The sequence below is a fragment of the Heloderma suspectum genome, chromosome 2 (assembly GCF_057233095.1).
Source record: "Heloderma suspectum isolate Gila_16-S chromosome 2, 16-S_ref, whole genome shotgun sequence".
Classification (NCBI taxonomy): domain Eukaryota; kingdom Metazoa; phylum Chordata; class Lepidosauria; order Squamata; family Helodermatidae; genus Heloderma; species Heloderma suspectum.
Genome location: NC_139459.1, coordinates 364,601,819 through 364,620,570, shown reverse-complemented (window position 1 = coordinate 364,620,570; position 18,752 = coordinate 364,601,819). Strand labels below are relative to the sequence as shown.

General features: G+C 50.9%; 1 protein-coding gene across 3 annotated transcripts; it reads left to right on the top strand.

The window, feature by feature from the left end:
• Window positions 1-890: 890 nt before the first annotated feature.
• Window positions 891-12,806, top strand: LOC146355753 (uncharacterized). 3 transcript variants are annotated; one of them, XM_084830681.1, is made up of 6 exons: window positions 891-995; window positions 2,106-2,358; window positions 3,886-4,012; window positions 4,291-4,394; window positions 4,630-4,756; window positions 7,473-12,806. In XM_084830681.1, the coding sequence occupies exons 2-6, from the start codon at window positions 2,125-2,127 to the stop codon at window positions 9,650-9,652; spliced, it is 2,772 nt and encodes a 923-aa protein (XP_084686807.1). In that variant the 5' UTR covers window positions 891-995; window positions 2,106-2,124; the 3' UTR covers window positions 9,653-12,806. The 3 variants fall into 3 exon arrangements, with proteins under 3 accessions (XP_084686807.1, XP_084686808.1, XP_084686809.1); XM_084830682.1 differs by having other exon boundaries at window positions 891-1,137; XM_084830683.1 differs by lacking the exon at window positions 3,886-4,012.
• Window positions 12,807-18,752: the final 5,946 nt, after the last annotated feature.

Sequence of the window (18,752 nt, the reverse complement as noted above, 5' to 3'; positions counted from 1 at the left end):
TCCTGTTTCGGTTCTCAATTTAGAATAACCCCAAACTGTTTCACAGAATAAAATCACCAGGCACGTCCCCAAGGTAATTCCCCTCTTGTAAAGGCGCCTGTGGGGCTCCCCGATTTGAATCGGGGTCAGGGAATGAGGGGGAGGGCGACTGTGGGGGTCTAAGCATTCCCCCCCAAACCCCATCCCCATCCCCAATCCAAACGGGAGTCTCTCACACACCTGGTTTTTACAAAAATAACCCTCTGTTGGGAGCTCCAGATACACAGTTCCAATGCAACGTGGAATCTGGAGTCACCGTTAAATGAAAGGAGTGAAAAAGAAACTGTGCTTCTGCAACACCAGAGGAGCCCCCAAAGGCCTTTGCACTCCTACATTGCGGAAGCGGAGAAACCCATCGCCGCGCCCCCGTCCCTTCGCTGGCACCAGTCCTCCATCCCAGAAGCCCCCCAGCCTCTCCAGTTCGCCCCTCCCCACTTCTTCGCTGCTTCTCCATCCCTCGAAGGACCCATCCAGGCACTCCCGGCCCGGCCTGGCCTCGGCAAGGCGGCGGTGGAGCCGGGTGCCTTTGGACCAGGGAAGTACTGGGCCCTCCCAAGCGGACCGGGGGCCGGAGCGTCCCACGGAGGGTCCCACCAAGGCTGCAGAGGACGGTCCTCTTGCCGCGTCTCGCGAAGCGGACTCTCCAGCCCGCCCGCGCTTCTGCCGGTCTCCCCGGCGCTGCAGCCCAAGACACCAGTCCTCGTGGGTTGGAGGCGAACGAGACGACGCGGGCTCCGCTTTCCCTGTCCTGCCCAGCAACCGGTGACAGCGGGGCGCCTGTTCTCATTCGCCGACAGCGCCCGCTCATTGGTCCTGGCCGGGCTTCCCAGCCTCCGCACAGGGAAGGGCGGGGAGCCCGGGGCAGGGGAGCCGGAGGCGGCGCGGCGCGGCGCGGCTCGGCCCGGCCCGGGGGCCAGGCGCAGAGGCGGCGTTTGCTCCCGCGGCGGGGTGCCGCGGTGAGTCCTTCCGGAGGCCGGGGTCGCGCCGCCCCTCGCGAAGGAGGGAGAGCGGGCGGCACTTGCACTCAGGCCCAGCACAGTGGCCTCCCGTGGGGCGGCTCCCCGGGCAGTGCATTGACCGGGCGGGGCGGGATCCCCAGTAAGCATCCACCTGGGAAGCCGCAGGATCCGGGGCCCGCAGCGCTGCCACGTGGCCCGTTGGGGGACCACCCCACCCCCTGCACCGCCGACAGTCTCTGCCTCTGCTCAGATCTGGGCGGTGTGCGTGTGGGGGGAGGTGTGGGGATAAAAAAGGGCCGCGGGGGGGGCTGGCTCCACCTCCACCCCCCCTTGTAGAAACCTCCCTCCAGAGCGCATCGGGATGAGTCCAAGAGCTGCCGTGGAGGGTTAGCCTGGATTGGACACGCAAGCCAGGGGAGCAGGTGGTCGGTTCTGGTTCAGGTTCTGGTTCCTGCACAGCATCCACATCACAGAGTTTCTTTCCTCGTCCCTGCCAGTTCAGGAGATCCCGGCAGGCTCTTCCTGGGGGCAAAAGCCAAGCCCCTGTCCTGGGAATGTGGATACGGTGAAACCAGTTTCAAACTGGTTTATGTTTACACTGAGGAGAGGGAAAAGAACGGGGCCTGGGTGTGGGCTCTGGGTAGGCAGCTGTGGTGCGAGAGGGGGAATCAGTGGAAGGAAGGAAGGAAGGAAGGGGGCGGGAAGAGAGCTTCTTCGGGTCGGGCCAGGGTGCTGTGGTTGCCAGCTGGATGTGGGCTTTGAGCAGTGGTGCTCAGGAGTAAAAGCCACCTTCCACCTCCCAGTTCACGGGTGGGCAACTTGTGGCTGATGCGAGCTGGGGCCGATGGGAGTTGTGGGCGAAAAGGTCTGGAGGTCCTGAAGTTTATTTATTTATTGGCGTTCTTGATATACCGCTAAATCGACTAAAATCCCTAAATTCCCCACCCCTCCTCATGGTTATCCCTTCCGAGAGAGCGAAGGGCTGGTTGCTCTTCGGCATCATCTGCTTTTACTTGTGCAATATCTTCCCGCCTCAGGAGCACAGTTGTGTGACATCTGATCAGTCGCTGGCTTTGTGGGGCTTACTGGCTGCCCATGTTTGCGCAGGCCTTCCCTCGAGAAAGGAATGGCGGCAGAATGGCTTCCCTCAGCCCCGTTTGAGGCTTCTGTCGGGCACGGAGTGAAGACGGAGGAGGAAGTTTCGGCTGGGCATGAAGCAGGAAGAGGCCCTGAGGCTGGGAGCAGCGGGGAATTCTGGGGGAAAGCGGCGGAGAAGAACGTCCTTGGTTCCCAGGTGGTGGCCCTGCCTGGGGGTTTACTGCTGACACCGTTGGAGGACATAAAGGAGGAGGAGGAGGAGGTGAGAGGGTTTCATTCTGAGTGCTTTGGGGGGCTGAGAATGTGTGGGACAGCATCCTAAAAGTGCCCACCAGGAACCCATCCCTTTCTGGCGGTCATCCAAGGAAGGGACGTCCCAGCTGCCCCGCACTCCTCCGAAGAACAAAGGGCCTGACTGCGTGGATAGTGTAGAGCTGGACACAGTGCAGAAAAGGGCAACTAACGCGATCAAGGGGCTGGAGCAACTCCCCGATGAGCGACGGTTACAACAGCGGGGATTGTTTAGCTTGGAAAAAAGGCGGGTGAGGGGAGACATGATAGAGGTCTACAAAATGGTGCATGGTGTGAAGAATGTGGAGAGGGAGACATTTCCCCCCTCTCTCAAAATACTGGGATCCAGTGGGGTGATCCCATGAAGCTGATCGGTGGGAGATTCCGGACAGATAAAGGGAAGGACTTCTTCAAGCAGTGCAGCGTTGAACTCTGGAATTCGCTACCACAGAGTGTAGTGATGGCCACTGATCTGGATGGCTTCAGAAAGGGAGAAATTCCTGGAGGAGAAGGCTATCAGTGGCTACCAGTCCTGATGGCTATATTGGCTACGTCCACTATCAGCGGCAGTATGCAGTGCCAGAGGCAGTATACACCTGTTGCTGGGGAACATGGGCAGGAGGGTGCTGCTGCACTCGTGCCCTGCTTGTGGGTTTCCAGTCAACAGCTGGTTGGCCACTGTGTGAACAGAATGCTGGACTAGATGGACCCTTGGTCTGCTCCAGCGTGGCTCTCCCTAAGTTTTTGTGTGGGGCGGCCCTCTTCTGGGATCACAAGAACCCTGAAGGGGCTTTCAAAGTTCCAGAGAAGCGGGGGATCCCATTTTATCGATTTGGCACTGTCCCCCCAGCAGAACAGGAGTAGCGTACATATGCACCCAAACTGCTTCACTTGAAGGGGCTTGTCAAGTACTTCTCTCTGTCCCTCCAACATCAGAGGCCCATTTGGTGGAGATGCAAGAGAGGGCCTTTTTGGTGGCTGCTCCCAGCTCTAAAACCCCCGGCCAAGGGAGGCTAGGCTGGCCCCCTTTCGGCTGTCCTTCTGCCTGGTGGCAAATACGTTTTCATTCAAGCAGGCCTTTGGCATGTCAGCTGGTCTGTCAGATTGGCTGCTGTTGTGATTTCTTTTAGTGTTGTGTTTTTGAAGTGGCTCTTTAATGTGCTTGTTTTTATGATGGTTTCACTTCAGTTTTTCTTTTAATTTTGGGGTCTTGTTATTGTTAGCCACTCTGAGCACCACTTTGGGGTAGACAGGTGGGGTATAAATCGAGTCGATTAATAAAAACAAGTTTCCAGGGGAGGAGGGAACCCTTCATCCGTGAATGTTCCTTTTTCGGGTTGGCTTTAGGGAGGATCTTGACATGCCTTGTTCTAGTGCTCCTCTCATGTCAGGGATGAGTTCAAGCAGATGGAGAAACGCTGCTGCTGGCCTTGGCTTCCCTGCTTCTTTTCTCGCCTAATCCTTCTTCCCCCTTCCTTTCCTGGGCTCCTCACTCCAGGTGCAGGGGGCGTTGGCCAAAGCAGCCGCGGATTTTCCTCAGGCAGAGAATGCTGCGTGGGACACCACGCGAAGGCCGCTGTGCAGGGGGATTGTGCAGGAGGGTGACGGAGGTGCCACCTCCCTGGGTAAGGCTTAGAGGGTCCTATTTCTTCCTCCTCTTGTGTATGCTGGCAGCCCGCAGGTTGCTTTTTATGTTCCCCTTGAGCCTCTGTAGGGAGGGGACACTTCTCTCTAGCCTCTCTAGCGGATAGAAAGAGGAGTTGTGTTTCCAGAGGTGAAGACTTGACACGAGTCTAAACCAGCAACCTTACGCTATGCCCAAAAGTAGAGAGACCAGTTTCACTCAAGGAACTTTGCTTGTGAAGTATGAACTATCTTCCCACCTTCACTGTCTTCCTCACAGGAAAAGGAACGTCGCTCAGAGCCAGTGAAATGTCTCTGTGGGCTCCTTCTGGGCCGCCTTTCCTTTGTGGTCAAGTGGCAACAGCCCTCGTGAAGCCAGAACAGGTACGGGAAAGACCATTGAGGGGAGACGGGAAGCAGAGCACCCGGGTGCCTCCGTGCTCTGCATACCCCTTGGGCCTCAAAGATGCGGCCTCCTTCCCTTTCCTTCTCTGCAAGCTGTCCTGAAAGAGCACCATTCATTCAGCTTTGGATCCTGCAGGACAATCTCCACCTGCCTTTAATGTTTTTTTTAATGTTTACATTATCTGCTTTGAGGAAACATTTCTTCTTCTTTCAGGGTCTCGTGACCTTTGAGGACGTGGCTGTGCATTTCACGGAGGAGGAGTGGGCCCTGCTTGATCCAGGCCAGAGGGCTCTACACAGGGAAGTCATGGAGGAGACCTGCGCGAACCTGGCCTCTCTGGGTAATGAGCCCCCTTTGCCTTCTTGTAATATAAGAAGAGCCCTGCTGCATCAGACCTTTGCCTTATCTTTTTATATCATATGTTCTTCTATTATATCTCTCTTTGCCTTACCTTCTTATATTATATTATGATAGTAATTATTATTTTATTTTTATAATGGAAATGTTTGTATGTTCTCGATAGACTCAAAAACTGTACATCCAATTCTTGTGAAATTTTCAGGATTTGTTGTACCTCTATCTGGGATGGTTTGAGGCACAGTGAAAATTTTGACTGCCATCTTGAAACAAAATGGCAGCCTATCAAAATTTTTAAAGATTTTACTGCTTCAATGGAAGTGTTTGGTTGTATGTCCTCCAAGACGGTGAAGCCTAAACACCCGAAGCTACCTGAAACTTGGCATGCAGACGAAGTGGACCTTACGGGGTACACTGCAGGGTTATTTGTTTTTTAAAATGCAGTAATTGTAATGAAATGTCTCTGGGAGGTTGAAGCCTGCAGTACTATATTCAGTTACTACATGGCAGACTTCCTTAACAAGGAGAGGTTTTTGCAGTTGATACAGTTTGAAGCCAGGAGGAAGTAGTCTGAGGGAAAGAATGAGATGGCTGCCCTCTTCTCGGCAGCCCCCCCTTCAGGGGAATGAAGTGGACAGTGGCTCCAGCCCATGCGAAGCTGGGGCCATGTGCTGCTTAAAAGAAGAGCCCCGCTAGATCAGACCAGAGGCCCCTCTAGTCCAGCATCCTGTTTCCCAGAGTGGCCAACAAGATGCTTATTAGAAGCACAGAAGCAGGACATGAGTTCAGTAGTCTCACCTGCCATTCTTTCCCAGCAGCTGGTATTGAAATATCTGCTGTCTCTGGTCCTGGGGGCAGAATAATATACCCATCATGATGTGTAGCCATTGACAGCCTTGTTCTCTCTGAATTTTTCTAACCGCCTTTTAAATCCATATCCACTGGTGGCCATCATCTTGTCCCATGCTGTATGAAGACTTGCTTTGTCTCTCCTCTCTTTCTTCTACACCCTTCCAAAAAGCCACCTTTTCCCCGAAGCCTTGGCACAGCCCCCTGTCTCCCATACCTCTCTACTGTAACTCAGCCTTTAGGCCGCAGCACATGCCACTGAAAAAAACGAATATTGCTTCACTCTCTACCCTAGCCTCTGCTTCCCGGGTGGCTTCCCTTGCGAAGAATTTTAGTCATAAGCTCCATGGAGCAGGGCCCTGATCTCTTCTACTCTGTATAGCACCATGCCTAATGGTGATGCTGTACAATTAAATAATACAAGGCTGCCAGCAATAACCATGCTAGAGGTTCTGCATGCTGCTTCTCTTTCACTGACAACTGTCCCAGCTGCAGAGATTCTAACGCCGTTTCCAGGCCCACTGGTCTGCAGTCCTCTTCGACCACTGGCCATTCAATCAGGCCACTCAGGACCGCCACTTGCTTTGCAGCTGGACCCCACAGCTCCAACTGTGGACAGTCTGGGAGCCGGTTTAACACGCTGACCCCCCGATTCTCCTTCCCTTTAAATCTGAATGTAGCAGTATTCTTGGCATCCTGCTCGCTGCACCTAATCTATTGTCCTGTCGTGGGCATTGAACTCTTAGGTTAGAGGTGCCAGGAGAGTGATAAATCACACTCAAAGGTTTACTTACAAGGAGTAGTTTATTGGGTACAATCAGTTACCCCATGGTTAGACCAAACAGCTTCTCTGAACCATGAGCCATGGGGTACAATGGGTTGTATACAATACACGTTAACAATGAGGCAGCCTAATAGGAGCAAGCACCCCCTAGCGTTCATTCCCAGCATAGGCCAGAAGTCTTTGGTTCTCAGCCCAGCCACCTGGCGCTTTAAGGTGAACAACCTTCACTTCCCAGGCAGATCTTGATATCGGCCTTTTGACTCATCTCACCATGTTCAGAGGCCAACTGGCAAGGGAATTGCACTAATAAGCATTATGGATCTCTAGGCCCCTCTAACACTACAGGTGACTTGATCACACTCCTGGGGCCGGTACATTTGTACTGGTATATTGTGGTTTTAATGCTTTTATATTTTATCTTGTTTTCCCCTGCGCTTTTTGGGTTTAGTTTTTGTGAACTGCCCAGAGAGCTGTGGCTATTGGACGGTATAGAAATGAAATAAATAAATAAAAGATTCTTGGAAGAAACAAGCAGCATGGACTCGGGAAAAGTGTGTATAATTTCAGCCTGTCCAATCTGACTGATTTGGTTGGCACAGACCCACATTGTGACCCCTCCTTGAATGGGACTGTGAATTATGCCATACGGTGCATGGATGAAACTGGTACCGTTGAGTAGACATCACCTTCCTGCATCTTAAAATATCCAGTGCGGCTGCTTCAAACAGGGCCAACCTCAAACCAGCAGATCTGCACAAGACTGGCAGTTTTGGAGATGCCACAACTTTGGTAAGATATCCAGAGAGTCAAACCTTTTGTGTCTTATGGCATAATGGTTTTGACAAAGTCTCTTGGACTCGCAAGCATGCAAAGCATCTAAAGCTCTGTACACCACTCTGGTTCTCGGTTCTACCAGCCTTCGGAGGCTATTTCATATATTTGCAAGATCTGCCTCCCCAAGAAGGATTTTCTCCGGATTTAGTCCAAATTCATTCATTGAATCCAGTTTCTTCCCTGCTTGAGGATCTGTTCCTCCCTGATCAGATTTCTCGTTTTTTTTTTTCAGGTGATGAGTGGGGGAACCATGAAGAGGAGAGAACAAAAACTGAAGAATGGGGAAAGGGTTTCAGTCAGAGCAGAGACCTGAACAGACATCAGAGAGTTTGCACAAATGAGGAGTCCTATCACTGCTCAGAGGGTGGAAAGAATCTCTGTTCTAGAAAAATCTTTAAACTGCATCAAAGAAACCACACAGGCAAGAAGACCTCAGAATGCGGTGAGTGCAGAAAAAGAATCAGTGATAGCAGAAGACCTAAAGAGCATGAAATAATTCCCAAATGGGAGAAACCGTATAAATGCTCTGAGTGCGGAAAGAGCTTCAGTATGTCAACATACCATAAGAGACATCAAAAAATTCACACAGGGGAGAAGCCCTATAAATGCTCTGAGTGTGGAAAGAGCTTCAGTATGTCAGCATACCTTAAGAAGCATCAAAAAATACACACAGGTGAGAAGCCCTATAAATGCTTTCAGTGCGGAAAGAGTTTCAGTGTTCTTGGAAAACTTAAAACACATCAAAGAATTCACACAAAGGAGAAGCCCTGTAATTGCTCTGTGTGTGGAAAGAGGTTCACTAAGCATTCACAGTTTAAACTGCATCGAAGAATCCACACTGGGGAGAAACCGTATAAATGCTCTGAGTGCGGAAAGAGTTTCTATGTTCTTGGAAAGCTTAAGAGACATCAAAGAAGTCACACAGGGGAGAAGCCCTATCAGTGCTCTGAGTGCGGAAAGCATTTCACTGTTATTGGAAGCCTTAGAAGACATCAAAGAATTCACACAGGGGAGAAGCCCTATCAGTGCTTAGAGTGTGGAAGGAGTTTCAGTGATAGCAACAGCCTTAAAGAGCACCAAAGAAGTCACACAGGAGAGAAGCCCTATAATTGCTCTGTGTGTGGAAAGAGGTTCAGTCGGCATGCACATGTTAAACAGCATCAAAGAATTCACACAGGGGAGAAGCCCTATCAGTGCTCTGAGTGCGGAAAGAGTTTCAGTGTTATTGGAAGTCTTAGAAGACATCAAAGAATTCACACAGGGGAGAAGCCCTATCAATGCTTAGAGTGTGGAAGGAGTTTCAGTGATAGCAACAGCCTTAAAGAGCACCAAAGAATTCACACAGGGGAAAAGCCGTATAATTGCTCTGAGTGCGGAAAGAGGTTCCGTCGGCACAGACAATTTAAACAGCACCTAAGAATTCACACAGGGGAGAAGCCCTATAAATGCTCTGAGTGCGGAAAGAGTTTCAGTGTTCTTGGAAACCTTAAAACACATCAAAGGGTTCACACAAGGGAGAAGCCCTGTCAATGCTTAGAGTGTGGAAGGAGTTTCAGTTCTAGCAACATCCTTAAAGAGCACCGAAGAACTCACACAGGGGGGAAGCCCTATAATTGCTGTGTGTGTGGAAAGAGATTCAGTAAGCATTCACAGTTTAAACTGCATCGAAGAATCCACACTGGGGAGAAACCATATAAATGCTCTGACTGCGGGAAGAGTTTCTGTGTTATTGGAAGCCTTAAAAGACATCAAAGAATTCACACAGGGGAGAAGCCCTATCAATGCTTAGAGTGTGGAAGGAGTTTCAGTGATAGCAACAACCTTAAACAGCACCAAAGAATTCACACAGGGGAGAAGCCCTACAATTGCTCTGAGTGCGGAAAGAGTTTCGTTGCTATCGGAGCCTTGAAAGTACATCAAAGAATTCATACAGGGGAGAAGCCCTATAAATGCTCTGAGTGCGGAAAGAGTTTCAGTGTTATTGGAAGCCTTAGAAGTCATCAAAGAATTCACACAGGGGAGAGGCCTTATAAATGCTGTGTGTGTGGAAAGAGCTTCAATACGTCAACACACCTTAAGACACATCAAAGAATTCATACAGGGGAGAAGCCCTATAAATGCTCTGAGTGCGGAAAGAGTTTCAGTGTTATTGGAAGCCTTAGAAGTCATCTAAGAATTCACTCAGGGGAGAAGCCCTGTAAATTATCTCAGTGTGGAATGAGCTTCAGTTGTAACACCCACTTTAAAACACATGACAGAATCCACACAGGAGAAGCACTGCAGTGCTCTGAGATGGAAAGAACTCATCTTAGGTGGCATCAATACACAGTTACTGAAATGTGGAAAGATCTTGAGGTGGAGCACACCTCTTCATTTTCAAAGATTCAAATCCCAGAGAAAGCAGATAATTAACTGGAATAGATTACAGGTAACCAATCAAAGCTCAATAACAATCATACAGTTCACAAGTGGCAGCAATTCCCACAAAGGATCAGCTGTATTAATGCGCAGAATGTGTCAGACACTTCTGTCAACACGGCTGATCATGAGCAGCTAAAGTCTTTCTCTTCATATTTTTACTATGTACTTGAAAACCCCATGTAACCTATTCCCAGATTGTAGTTTCTTTGCGGGATAGCCATGTATACATGACCGGGTAATAAAGTGTGATCTCAGATACATTGACCACCAGCCTCGTCCTTTGGGCGGGGGTGGTTCTCATTCCCTTTTGGTTCCCCAGTTTCCCCCACATAACTTGAGCCCATTATTCTGTGTCCTGCACTCTGGGATGATCGGGAAGAGATCCTGGCCTTCCTCTCTGTGACCACCTTTCACATACTTGAAGAGCGCTATCCTATCTCCCCTCAACCTTTTCGTCTGCTTCCTGTAATAATGCTTTTAATGTATACGATGATGGCTGCTTCTTCGTCTGCTCTTTGTCCTGAATATCTCCTCTGTCCCTCCTGACCTTTCATGTTTCCTGAGGCCACTGAAGCTCCAGGCAGGCGGCTCTCTTTGGCTCCAGGTTCCCGCAGCAACAGAAGCAGGAAGAGACTGCTGGGAGCGTGGGCAGCAGCTCCTGCTCAAGCTTCAATCCACTGTGCCCGGAAGCATCTCCTTTTCCCTGCTTTACCTGGATCGCCCTGAATCCCACTGAGCCCATTTGGCTACTCGCCCTGAGCTCTCTCCCTTGGTCCAGTTCTGAGCAAGCAGGCTCAGTGTGTATCATGAGAAAATGCAATGGGGGTGAGTAGATGGGACAGGTATATAGCTTACTAATTTCAGTGAATCATTAACGGTGCATTTTCCTGGTTGGAAGTATGGTAAATCTGGCTAGGAAAGTGCCTGGGGATATTGGCCCTGTAAACTCTGCTGGAAATGTTAACAAGGATCAACACTATAGGACAGCAGTCCTCAGTGCAGCGCCCGTGGCACCCACATTTTTATTTGTATTTTTGATTATTATTTTGTCAGTGTTTAAATAGACATACCTGGATTTGTATGACATGCATACAACTTTCGAGCAATTCTACATGGGCGTCAACAAAAGCGGAGCAAATATCCAAATAAGTATCCATTTGAAGGTGGCTTCTATATGCTACCCATTCCAGTATTGAAAGTGTTGTAAGGTCCTCAGACCATCGCATTAGAGGAGGTGAGTGCTTATCCTTCCGGTGTTGTCATATCAGTCTCTGAGCGGTCAAAAGAGTGCAGGGAATCCATTTACACTGTCCATTTGTTAATTTCCATGAAGCAGGAAAATAATTTTTTTAAGCGTGTAGAACAGTGAATATTATTGAGGCCTGAGGATGCGGACAAGGTGCTTGGCCAAGTCCGATCGACCACTTGTGTGCTTGACCCTGCCCTTCATGGCTTATTAAATCAAACAAGGAGGGGATGTCCGGCTGGGTCCAGGTGGCTGTAAATTCCTCCTTGAGAGAGGGAGTGGTGCTGGCTGTTTTAAAAGGTGGTAATCAGACCACTCCTAAAAAAGCCTAACCTAGACTGGGAGGACATTAACAATTATAGGCCAGTGGCCAGCATCCCCTTCCTGGGCAAGGTGCTTGAGCAGGTGGTTGCGGGACAGCTCCAGGCACTGTTGAATGAAACGGATTAGCTAGATCCAATTTCAGTCGGGCTTCAGGCCTGGTTTTGGAAGGGAAACTGCCTTGTTCGTCCTGTGGGATGACTTCTGCCGGGAGAGGGACAGGGGGAGTGTGACCCTGTTGATTCTCCTGGACCTCTCCGCGGCTTTCGATACCATCGACCATGGTATCCTTCTGGATAGGTTGTCTGGGCTGGGAGTTGGAGGCACTGCAGTGGTTCCGCTCCTACTTGGACGGCCAACTCCAGAAGGTGGTGCTGGGGAATTATTGCTCTATGCCATGGCAATTGTGCCATGGAGTTCCACAGGGCTCTGTTTTATCCCCCATGCTGTTTAACATCTACATGAAACCACTGGGGGAGGTTATCCGGAGGTGTGGGCTGAGGTGCCATCAATATGCGGATGACACCCAGCTCTACCTCTCTTTCTCATCAAACCCAGGTGAGGCAGTGGCTGTTCTGAATCGGTGCCTGGGCATGGTAAAGGACGGGATGAGGGCCAATAAACTGAAGCTCAATCCAGACAAGATGGAGGTACTGTTAGTGGGTGGTTCGTCTGCCTGGCTAGGTAATATTCCACCTGTTCTGGAGGGGGTTGCACTCCCCCTAAAGGGTCTCGTTTGTAGTTTGGGGGTGCTCTTGGATCCAGAACTGTCACTTGAGGCACACGTGAGCTCAGTGGCATGGAGCACTTTTTATCAGCTTAGGCTGGTATAACAACTACGCCCTTATCTGGACAGAGATTGCCTAGCTACAGTTATCCATGCTCTGATAACCTCTTGCCTGGACTACTGCAATGCATTATACTGCCTTTGAAAACGGTCCAGAAAACAGTCCAGAAACTTCAGCTGGTCCAAAATAGGGCAGCAAGATTGTTAAAAGGGACTGGCCAGTGAGCTCATATTACGCCAGTACTTTTCCACTTGCACTGGCTGCCAATCCATTTCCGGGCCTGATTCAAAATGCTGGTATTAACATTCAAAGCTCTTAATGGCTTGGGGCCAGGTTATCTGAAGGATCGCCGCCTCCCTTATGTGCCTTCCCGGACCCTGAGATCATCCTCAGTGGTCCTTCTCCATGAGCCCCTGCCAAAGGAAGTGAGGTGGGTGGCTACTAGGAGGAGGGCCTTTTCTGCTGTGGCACCCCAGCTGTGGAATGAGCTCCCTAGTGAGGTTCGCCTGGCACCTACATTTTATTCCTTTCAGCGCCAGGTGAAGACCTTATTTTCCCAGGCATTTTAGCTTTCTAGACTTTGCCTTTGCTGTTTTAACTCTGTATTTTAAATTCCTGCACTGCTGCTAGGTTTAATTGCGGTTGTATTGTTATACTGTGGTTGTAATGTTCTATATATTTTGTTTCATTGTGTGCCGTTTGGTTTTAATTTTTGTGAACCGCCAGAGAGCTTCGGGTATTGGGCGGTGTAGAAATTAAATGAATGAATGAATAAATATTAAAGACTGTCCCATACAACATTTTTCTGTGTAATAACCTCCTCCCCAAAAGAAACAACCACTGGACTTTGCCAGAATATATGTTTAAAAGCAGCATTAGCTTTATTGCAATGCTAGCAATCAGCTGAATCAGACAATCACTTATTAAAGAGATGTTGTTGTGTCCAATAGAGCCAAAACAAATGTTTTTGCTGAATAAGGCAAAATCCTACCCTAGGATTCACAGATGCAACAGATAGACGCCAAAGCGGTGATCCCGCAATTCAGCATTTTGTGGTGGTGGCCACACCAGCTTCTCAAATTCCCAAATGTGCCCACAGGCCCAAAAAGATTGGGGACCCCTGCTTTAGAGGGTCCAGTCAACTGGTTTGCAACCGAAGGGCACTCTGTGTGTGTGTGTGTGTGTGTTTTCCTAATCAGATATTTTAAGTCTAACCACTCTGAGCGTTTGGAAAAGCCTTCCAGGTATTTATCAAGCTGAGAGAATACCATTTAAATGAGTATACTTTTATTTTCTTTCAACATGTTGTTTACTAGCTGTAAGTCAAATAAGCTTGCAAGTGAGATTTCAAGCAGTGGGAAACGGTCTGGAAACTTTTCCATTTCAAAGTGTCCTGAAGAACGCACATTGCTGGAGCTTGTGGGCTGTAGCGGATAATGGTGCAGTCCCTTTACGGAGCTAACAAGAAATGTGAAAGGCTTGTGGCGTGTACCAAGGAGCACAAGCCTCCCCTGTGGGCACAGAGACATGCATGGGGAAAGGAATGGATTCACTCTTTCTCCTTCCCAGGGACGCTCGGATACGTGTCTGCCGTTCCTTCCAACAGGCAGCCCGCTCCTTTGCCCTTCCCGTGGAGGCCCTTCTCCCTGTGCCTCTCCCATCTGAGGTGAGGGTGACAGCATGGAGGATGAGGGGTTTGGGGGGCAACAGCACAACTACGCAACGCTCTTCTCCAAGGACAGTGGGGCCAACACGGCTATCCTTCGGGCGCCTGGCGAAACCAGGTATGTCTTCCCAGGCATTGAGTGTTAATGGTCTGTTTCATAGTGCGTCTGTGTTTCATTGGTTGTTTTTATGAGTCGTAGACCGACTTTAAAACCAACCTGGTTGAAGGGTGGCATATAAATGTAAGAAAGAAATAAACCCAGCCGATGAGTTCTTCACACTCTGCAGCTGCCTGCCCTTCATTGTCGATTAAGGTTTCTCAGTTTCATGATCCATAAGTGATCCAAATCTAACAAAATCTACCCTTCTAAAGACCTTCCTGTCCCTCTCCATGGAATGGGGCCACTTGGAAACAGTTGAGGTCCTTCTCCATTCACATGCGTGGGTGTGTGTTTAAGAGGCTCCCTAGGTAGAGGAAGTCAGTAGAGATGGAGAATTAAAGGAACGGGCGGGGGGGGCGGGGGACTTTCCAGAACCGAAAACACTGGGGGGAAGGGGCAGTCCACTGATTGGGACCCCCAGAATGTGATTAGTTAAGGAAGCCACGCACAGGATCACAGCACTGATCTCCCAATCGCTTTAGACATGGACGATTAATGGTAGGAGAAGAGGGACAGAAATACCACCACCACCACCACAAAAGGAGGATGTTCATTAGAGAAGGCAGAGCAGCTTCTGAGCCACACTAGACCTGTACTTCCTTACTTCCTTCGTTCGCTTATTTCAGAGAATTCCTATTTCCGTTCTCAATCTTCTCTCTATATATAAAAGTCAAAAATTGTGTGTGGGTTTGTGGCTGGCTGCAGGGCTGTCTGTAAGACAGGGCATAAGGGGGAGCTGCCCTGGGCCTAATCACATTGCAGGGGCCCACTTAGCCTGCCATTTGGGCCCTGCAGTTGCTCCCGTTTTACTTCACATTCTCACTTGCCAGAGTGTATGACAGGAGTCACTGGGTCACATTATTACTGTGTTTATACTTTCCCTAACAAGTACACCCTCTCCATCATGGTGCAGGCCAGGTTTGTGATTTGAGCTACCAGTCACCCTATTGGCCATCTTTCATTCTATTGGTCTCTCTCCCATTCACTCTGACTTCCTTCACCTTGGATTGGCTGGCTGCCGTTTGTTCCCTCCCCTTTACTCATGGTTTCTGTTCTGACTGTGCAGAGCATTTAGTTTCTCTCCCCTCTTGTTGCAATATCCAGGGAGCAAGCACGTTAGTGTTAAATATCTTTACCCCTTTCAATGCCAGATGTATCTGTTAGTGGTGTGTGATTAACACTAATCTGAAATGTGGTGCAGTGCGTGCTCCCCTCTCTGAGGGGGTGGGATGACACAGTGGAGTGGAGACTTAGGGCTTTATTCTCCATGTTTCTTGTTGCATGTTCTAGAGTGGGTTCCCCAAATCAGTTCTATATCTTTGCTCCAACTGGAAAAACAACAAATGTTGTTTATAAACAAGCCTTACAATGAACTTCTACTTTCCTAATATTTAACTTTAGGTCCATAGTTGTTGGCGCCGTCGCCATCATGTCGCCCATCATGCTGCTCCGGAATCTCCATGTTCTTCCCACATACGGTTATACCTTCCAGAATTAGTTTGTAACAACAAGTGAAAAGTGTTGTGTGCTCTTTATAATTCTTTTTTAAAAAAATAATAAACAAAAAATGTCAATTTTCCTTTTTCACCTTATTTATGGAGCCTTTCCGAGAAGCATAAACCTACCTTAATGTGTTTCTAAAAAATACTGCCTATGACAAAATTACATCCCAGGCAACACCGGGGATATCACCTAGTTTAGAATAATCCCAAACTGTTTGACAGAATAAAATCACCAGGCACGTCCCCAAGGTGGAGAGCCAGGGCCTGCAGGAGAGGCCACCACCACCACCTGGGAAGAGGCGGGCCTGCTGCTGCTGGGCCTGCTGCCGCTGGGCCTGCTGCCGCCGCCGCCGCCACCACCACCACCAGGCCTTCCCTGGAGACTTCTGCTTGGCAGACTGCCAGTCCCTGCAGGACCAGGCCCCCAGGTACCGAGCCAGCTGTGCTGCTCCACCTGCCCTCTCTGGAGGGGCTACATAAGCTGGCTGGCTGAGGTGGCCTGGGAGAGCCAGGGCCTGCAGAAGAGGCCACCACCACCACCACCGGGGAAGAGGCGGGCCTGCTGTTGCTGGGCCTGCTGCTGCTGCTGCCGCCGCCGCTGCCGCCACCACCAGGCCTTCCCTGGAGACTTCTGCCTGGCAGACTGCCAGTCCCTGCAGGACCAGGCCCCCAGGTACCGAGCCAGCTGTGCTGCTCCACCTGCCCTCCCTGGAGGGGCTACATAAGCTGGCTGGCTGAGGTGGCCTGGGAGAGCCAGGGCCTGCAGGAGAAGCCACTACCATCACCGGGGAAGAGGCGCGCCTACTGCTGGGCCTGTGGCGGCGGCGGCGGCTGCCGCCACCACCACCACCACCACCACCACCACCACCACCTGGCCTTCCCTGTGGACTCCGGCCTGGCATTATTTTTAAGAGGATTTTTAATTGTTTTGTGTGAGTGTGTGTGTTTTCCTTTTCCTGGGGGATTTTGTTGTGGTTTTAGGGGTGGGTAGCCTGCCTGATAGGCGGGAGCGAGGGGGCATGTGTCCACCTGATGGAGGCAGTGGGGGGAGTGTTGGGGGCCAGAAGATACCGAGGCTGGGCGGCAGGCGCTGGCGGAGCGCTAGGGGCAGGCCATGCCAGGTAAGGGGAACAAGGGAGAGATGTGTAGTATCTGTCCCCTGCTCCGGGCCTGTCCAGAGCCAAAGGATGGCTGGGGGAGGCGTGACCCCATCTTCTGGCCTTCGTTAGCTGCTCTGCAATGCCAGGTCTGTTACCCAGAAAACCTCCCTCATCCATGACATGATCCTGGATGAGGGTGCAGACCTGGCATGTATTACGGAGACCTGGCTGGCCGAGGCTGCTGCTCCAACCCTTGCAGCCATGTGTCCAGCTGGATTTTCGTATGCACAGCAGCCGAGGGCTGGGGATCGGGGAGGGGGAGTGGCTGTTATCTACCGAGAGTCCTTGGTCTTCACCAGACCCCCTCTCCGGGAGACCAAGGTTGCCGAGTGCATGTACTGGAGGTTGGGCCCGAAGGGCAGTCTGGGGAATCTGCTCGTGTACCGTCCACCCCGCTGCACTACTGACTCCCTGGCCGAGTTGCTTGAGGTGGTCTCTGATGTACGTGTACAGTCCCCTAACTTACTGGTGTTGGGGGACTTCAGCGTACATTCGGAGGCCATCCTCACAGGAGCACCTCGGGACTTCATGGAGACCATGGCCCCTTGAGAGCTGCTCCATATTCTAACTGGGCCCACCCATGTAGCCAGTCATGCACTACACCTTGTGTTTGTTTCTGGAGAAGTGGGGAGTGATCTGGAAGTCGGGGGTATATCCACCACCCCCTTGTCATGGTCAGATCACTATCTGGTGACGTTGGACTTCTCGGTTCCACAACCCCTCTGCAGGGGTGGAGGACCCATTAAAATGGTCCGCCCCAGGCGTCTTATGGATCCAAATGGATTCCTGGACGCGCTTGGGGATTCTCTGGGGCATGCCAACGGCCACTCGGTCGAGACCCTGGTAGGTGGCTGGAATGCCGCAATCACTGGGGCATTAGATCAGGTGGCTCCGAAACGCCCTCTCCCCCTGAACAGGGCTCGGACTGCACCATGGTTCAATCCGCGGTTACGAGCTCTGAAACAGGAGGTGAGACGGCTAGAGCGCCGGTGGCAGAAGTCTCGCTCCAAAGATGATCAGACACGGGCTAGAGCTGTATCTTCAGCCTATCACGTGGCGGTGAGGGCAGCAAAAAAGGAATATTATGCTGCCTCCATCGCGTCTGCAGAGTGCTGTCCCAGGAGGCTGTTCCAAGTGGTCCGGAGCCTGGTTGGTCCTGTGGCTCCGGAACCACTGGAGCATTCTAAGGCCTCCTGTGAGGGCTTGGTAAGGCACTTTGCAGATAAAATTGATCAGATTAGGTGTGTTACTCTGCACGCTGTGGATACAGTTAGTGAGCAATAGGCGGCCTGTGGCAAACCGGTTTTGTGGGATCAGTTCCAGCTTCTTCTTCCTGATGAAGTGGACAAGGTGCTTTCATCGGTACGGCCGACCACCTGCTTACTTGATCCTTGCCCATCTTGGCTCCTTATGAGCTGCAGAGAGAGACTGGGTGAGGGGATCAAGGCGGTGGTGAACACCTCCCTTGAGGAGGGAGTGATGCCATCAGCCCTCAAGGAGGCAGTGATAAGACCGCTCTTAAAGAAGCCCTCCTTGGATCCTCAAGTTTTGAACAACTTTTGCCCAGTCTCAAATCTGCCATTTTGGGGCAAGGTGATTGAGCGGGTGGTGGCGATGCAGTTGAAGGCACACTTGGAAGAAACTGATTATCTAGACCCATTTCAGTCGGGCTTCAGGCCTGGGCATGGGACAGAAACGGCCTTGGTCGCCTTGGTAGATGATATGAGGAGGGCTCTGGATAGGGGTGAATGCTCCTTCCTTGCTCTCCTCGACCTCTCAGCGGCTTTTGATACCGTTGACCACAGTATCCTCCTGGACCGCCTGGAGGGGTTGGGCACAATACAGACACCGTATTGCGGTGGTTCCGGTCCTTCCTCTCCAGCAGGTACCAGAGGGTAGCACTAGGAGAGGAGGTTTCGGACCCGTGGCCACTTACTTGTGGGGTGCCACAGGGTTCCATCCTCTCCCCGATGCTATTTAACATCTATGTGAAGCCGCTGGGGGCTATCATCAGGAGGTTTGGGGTGCAGTGTCATCAATATGCGGATGACACGCAGCTCTACCTCTCGTTTATATCTTCACCAAGGTTGGCCGTAGAATCCCTGTCCAAATGTCTGAAGATGGTGAGTGGCTGGATGGGAAGGAATAGGCTGAATCTGAACCCTGACAAGACCGAGGTACTTTTGGTGGGAGACAAGAGGAGGCTGGGGGATGTTGACCTGGTGTTGAATGGGGTACGACTACCCTT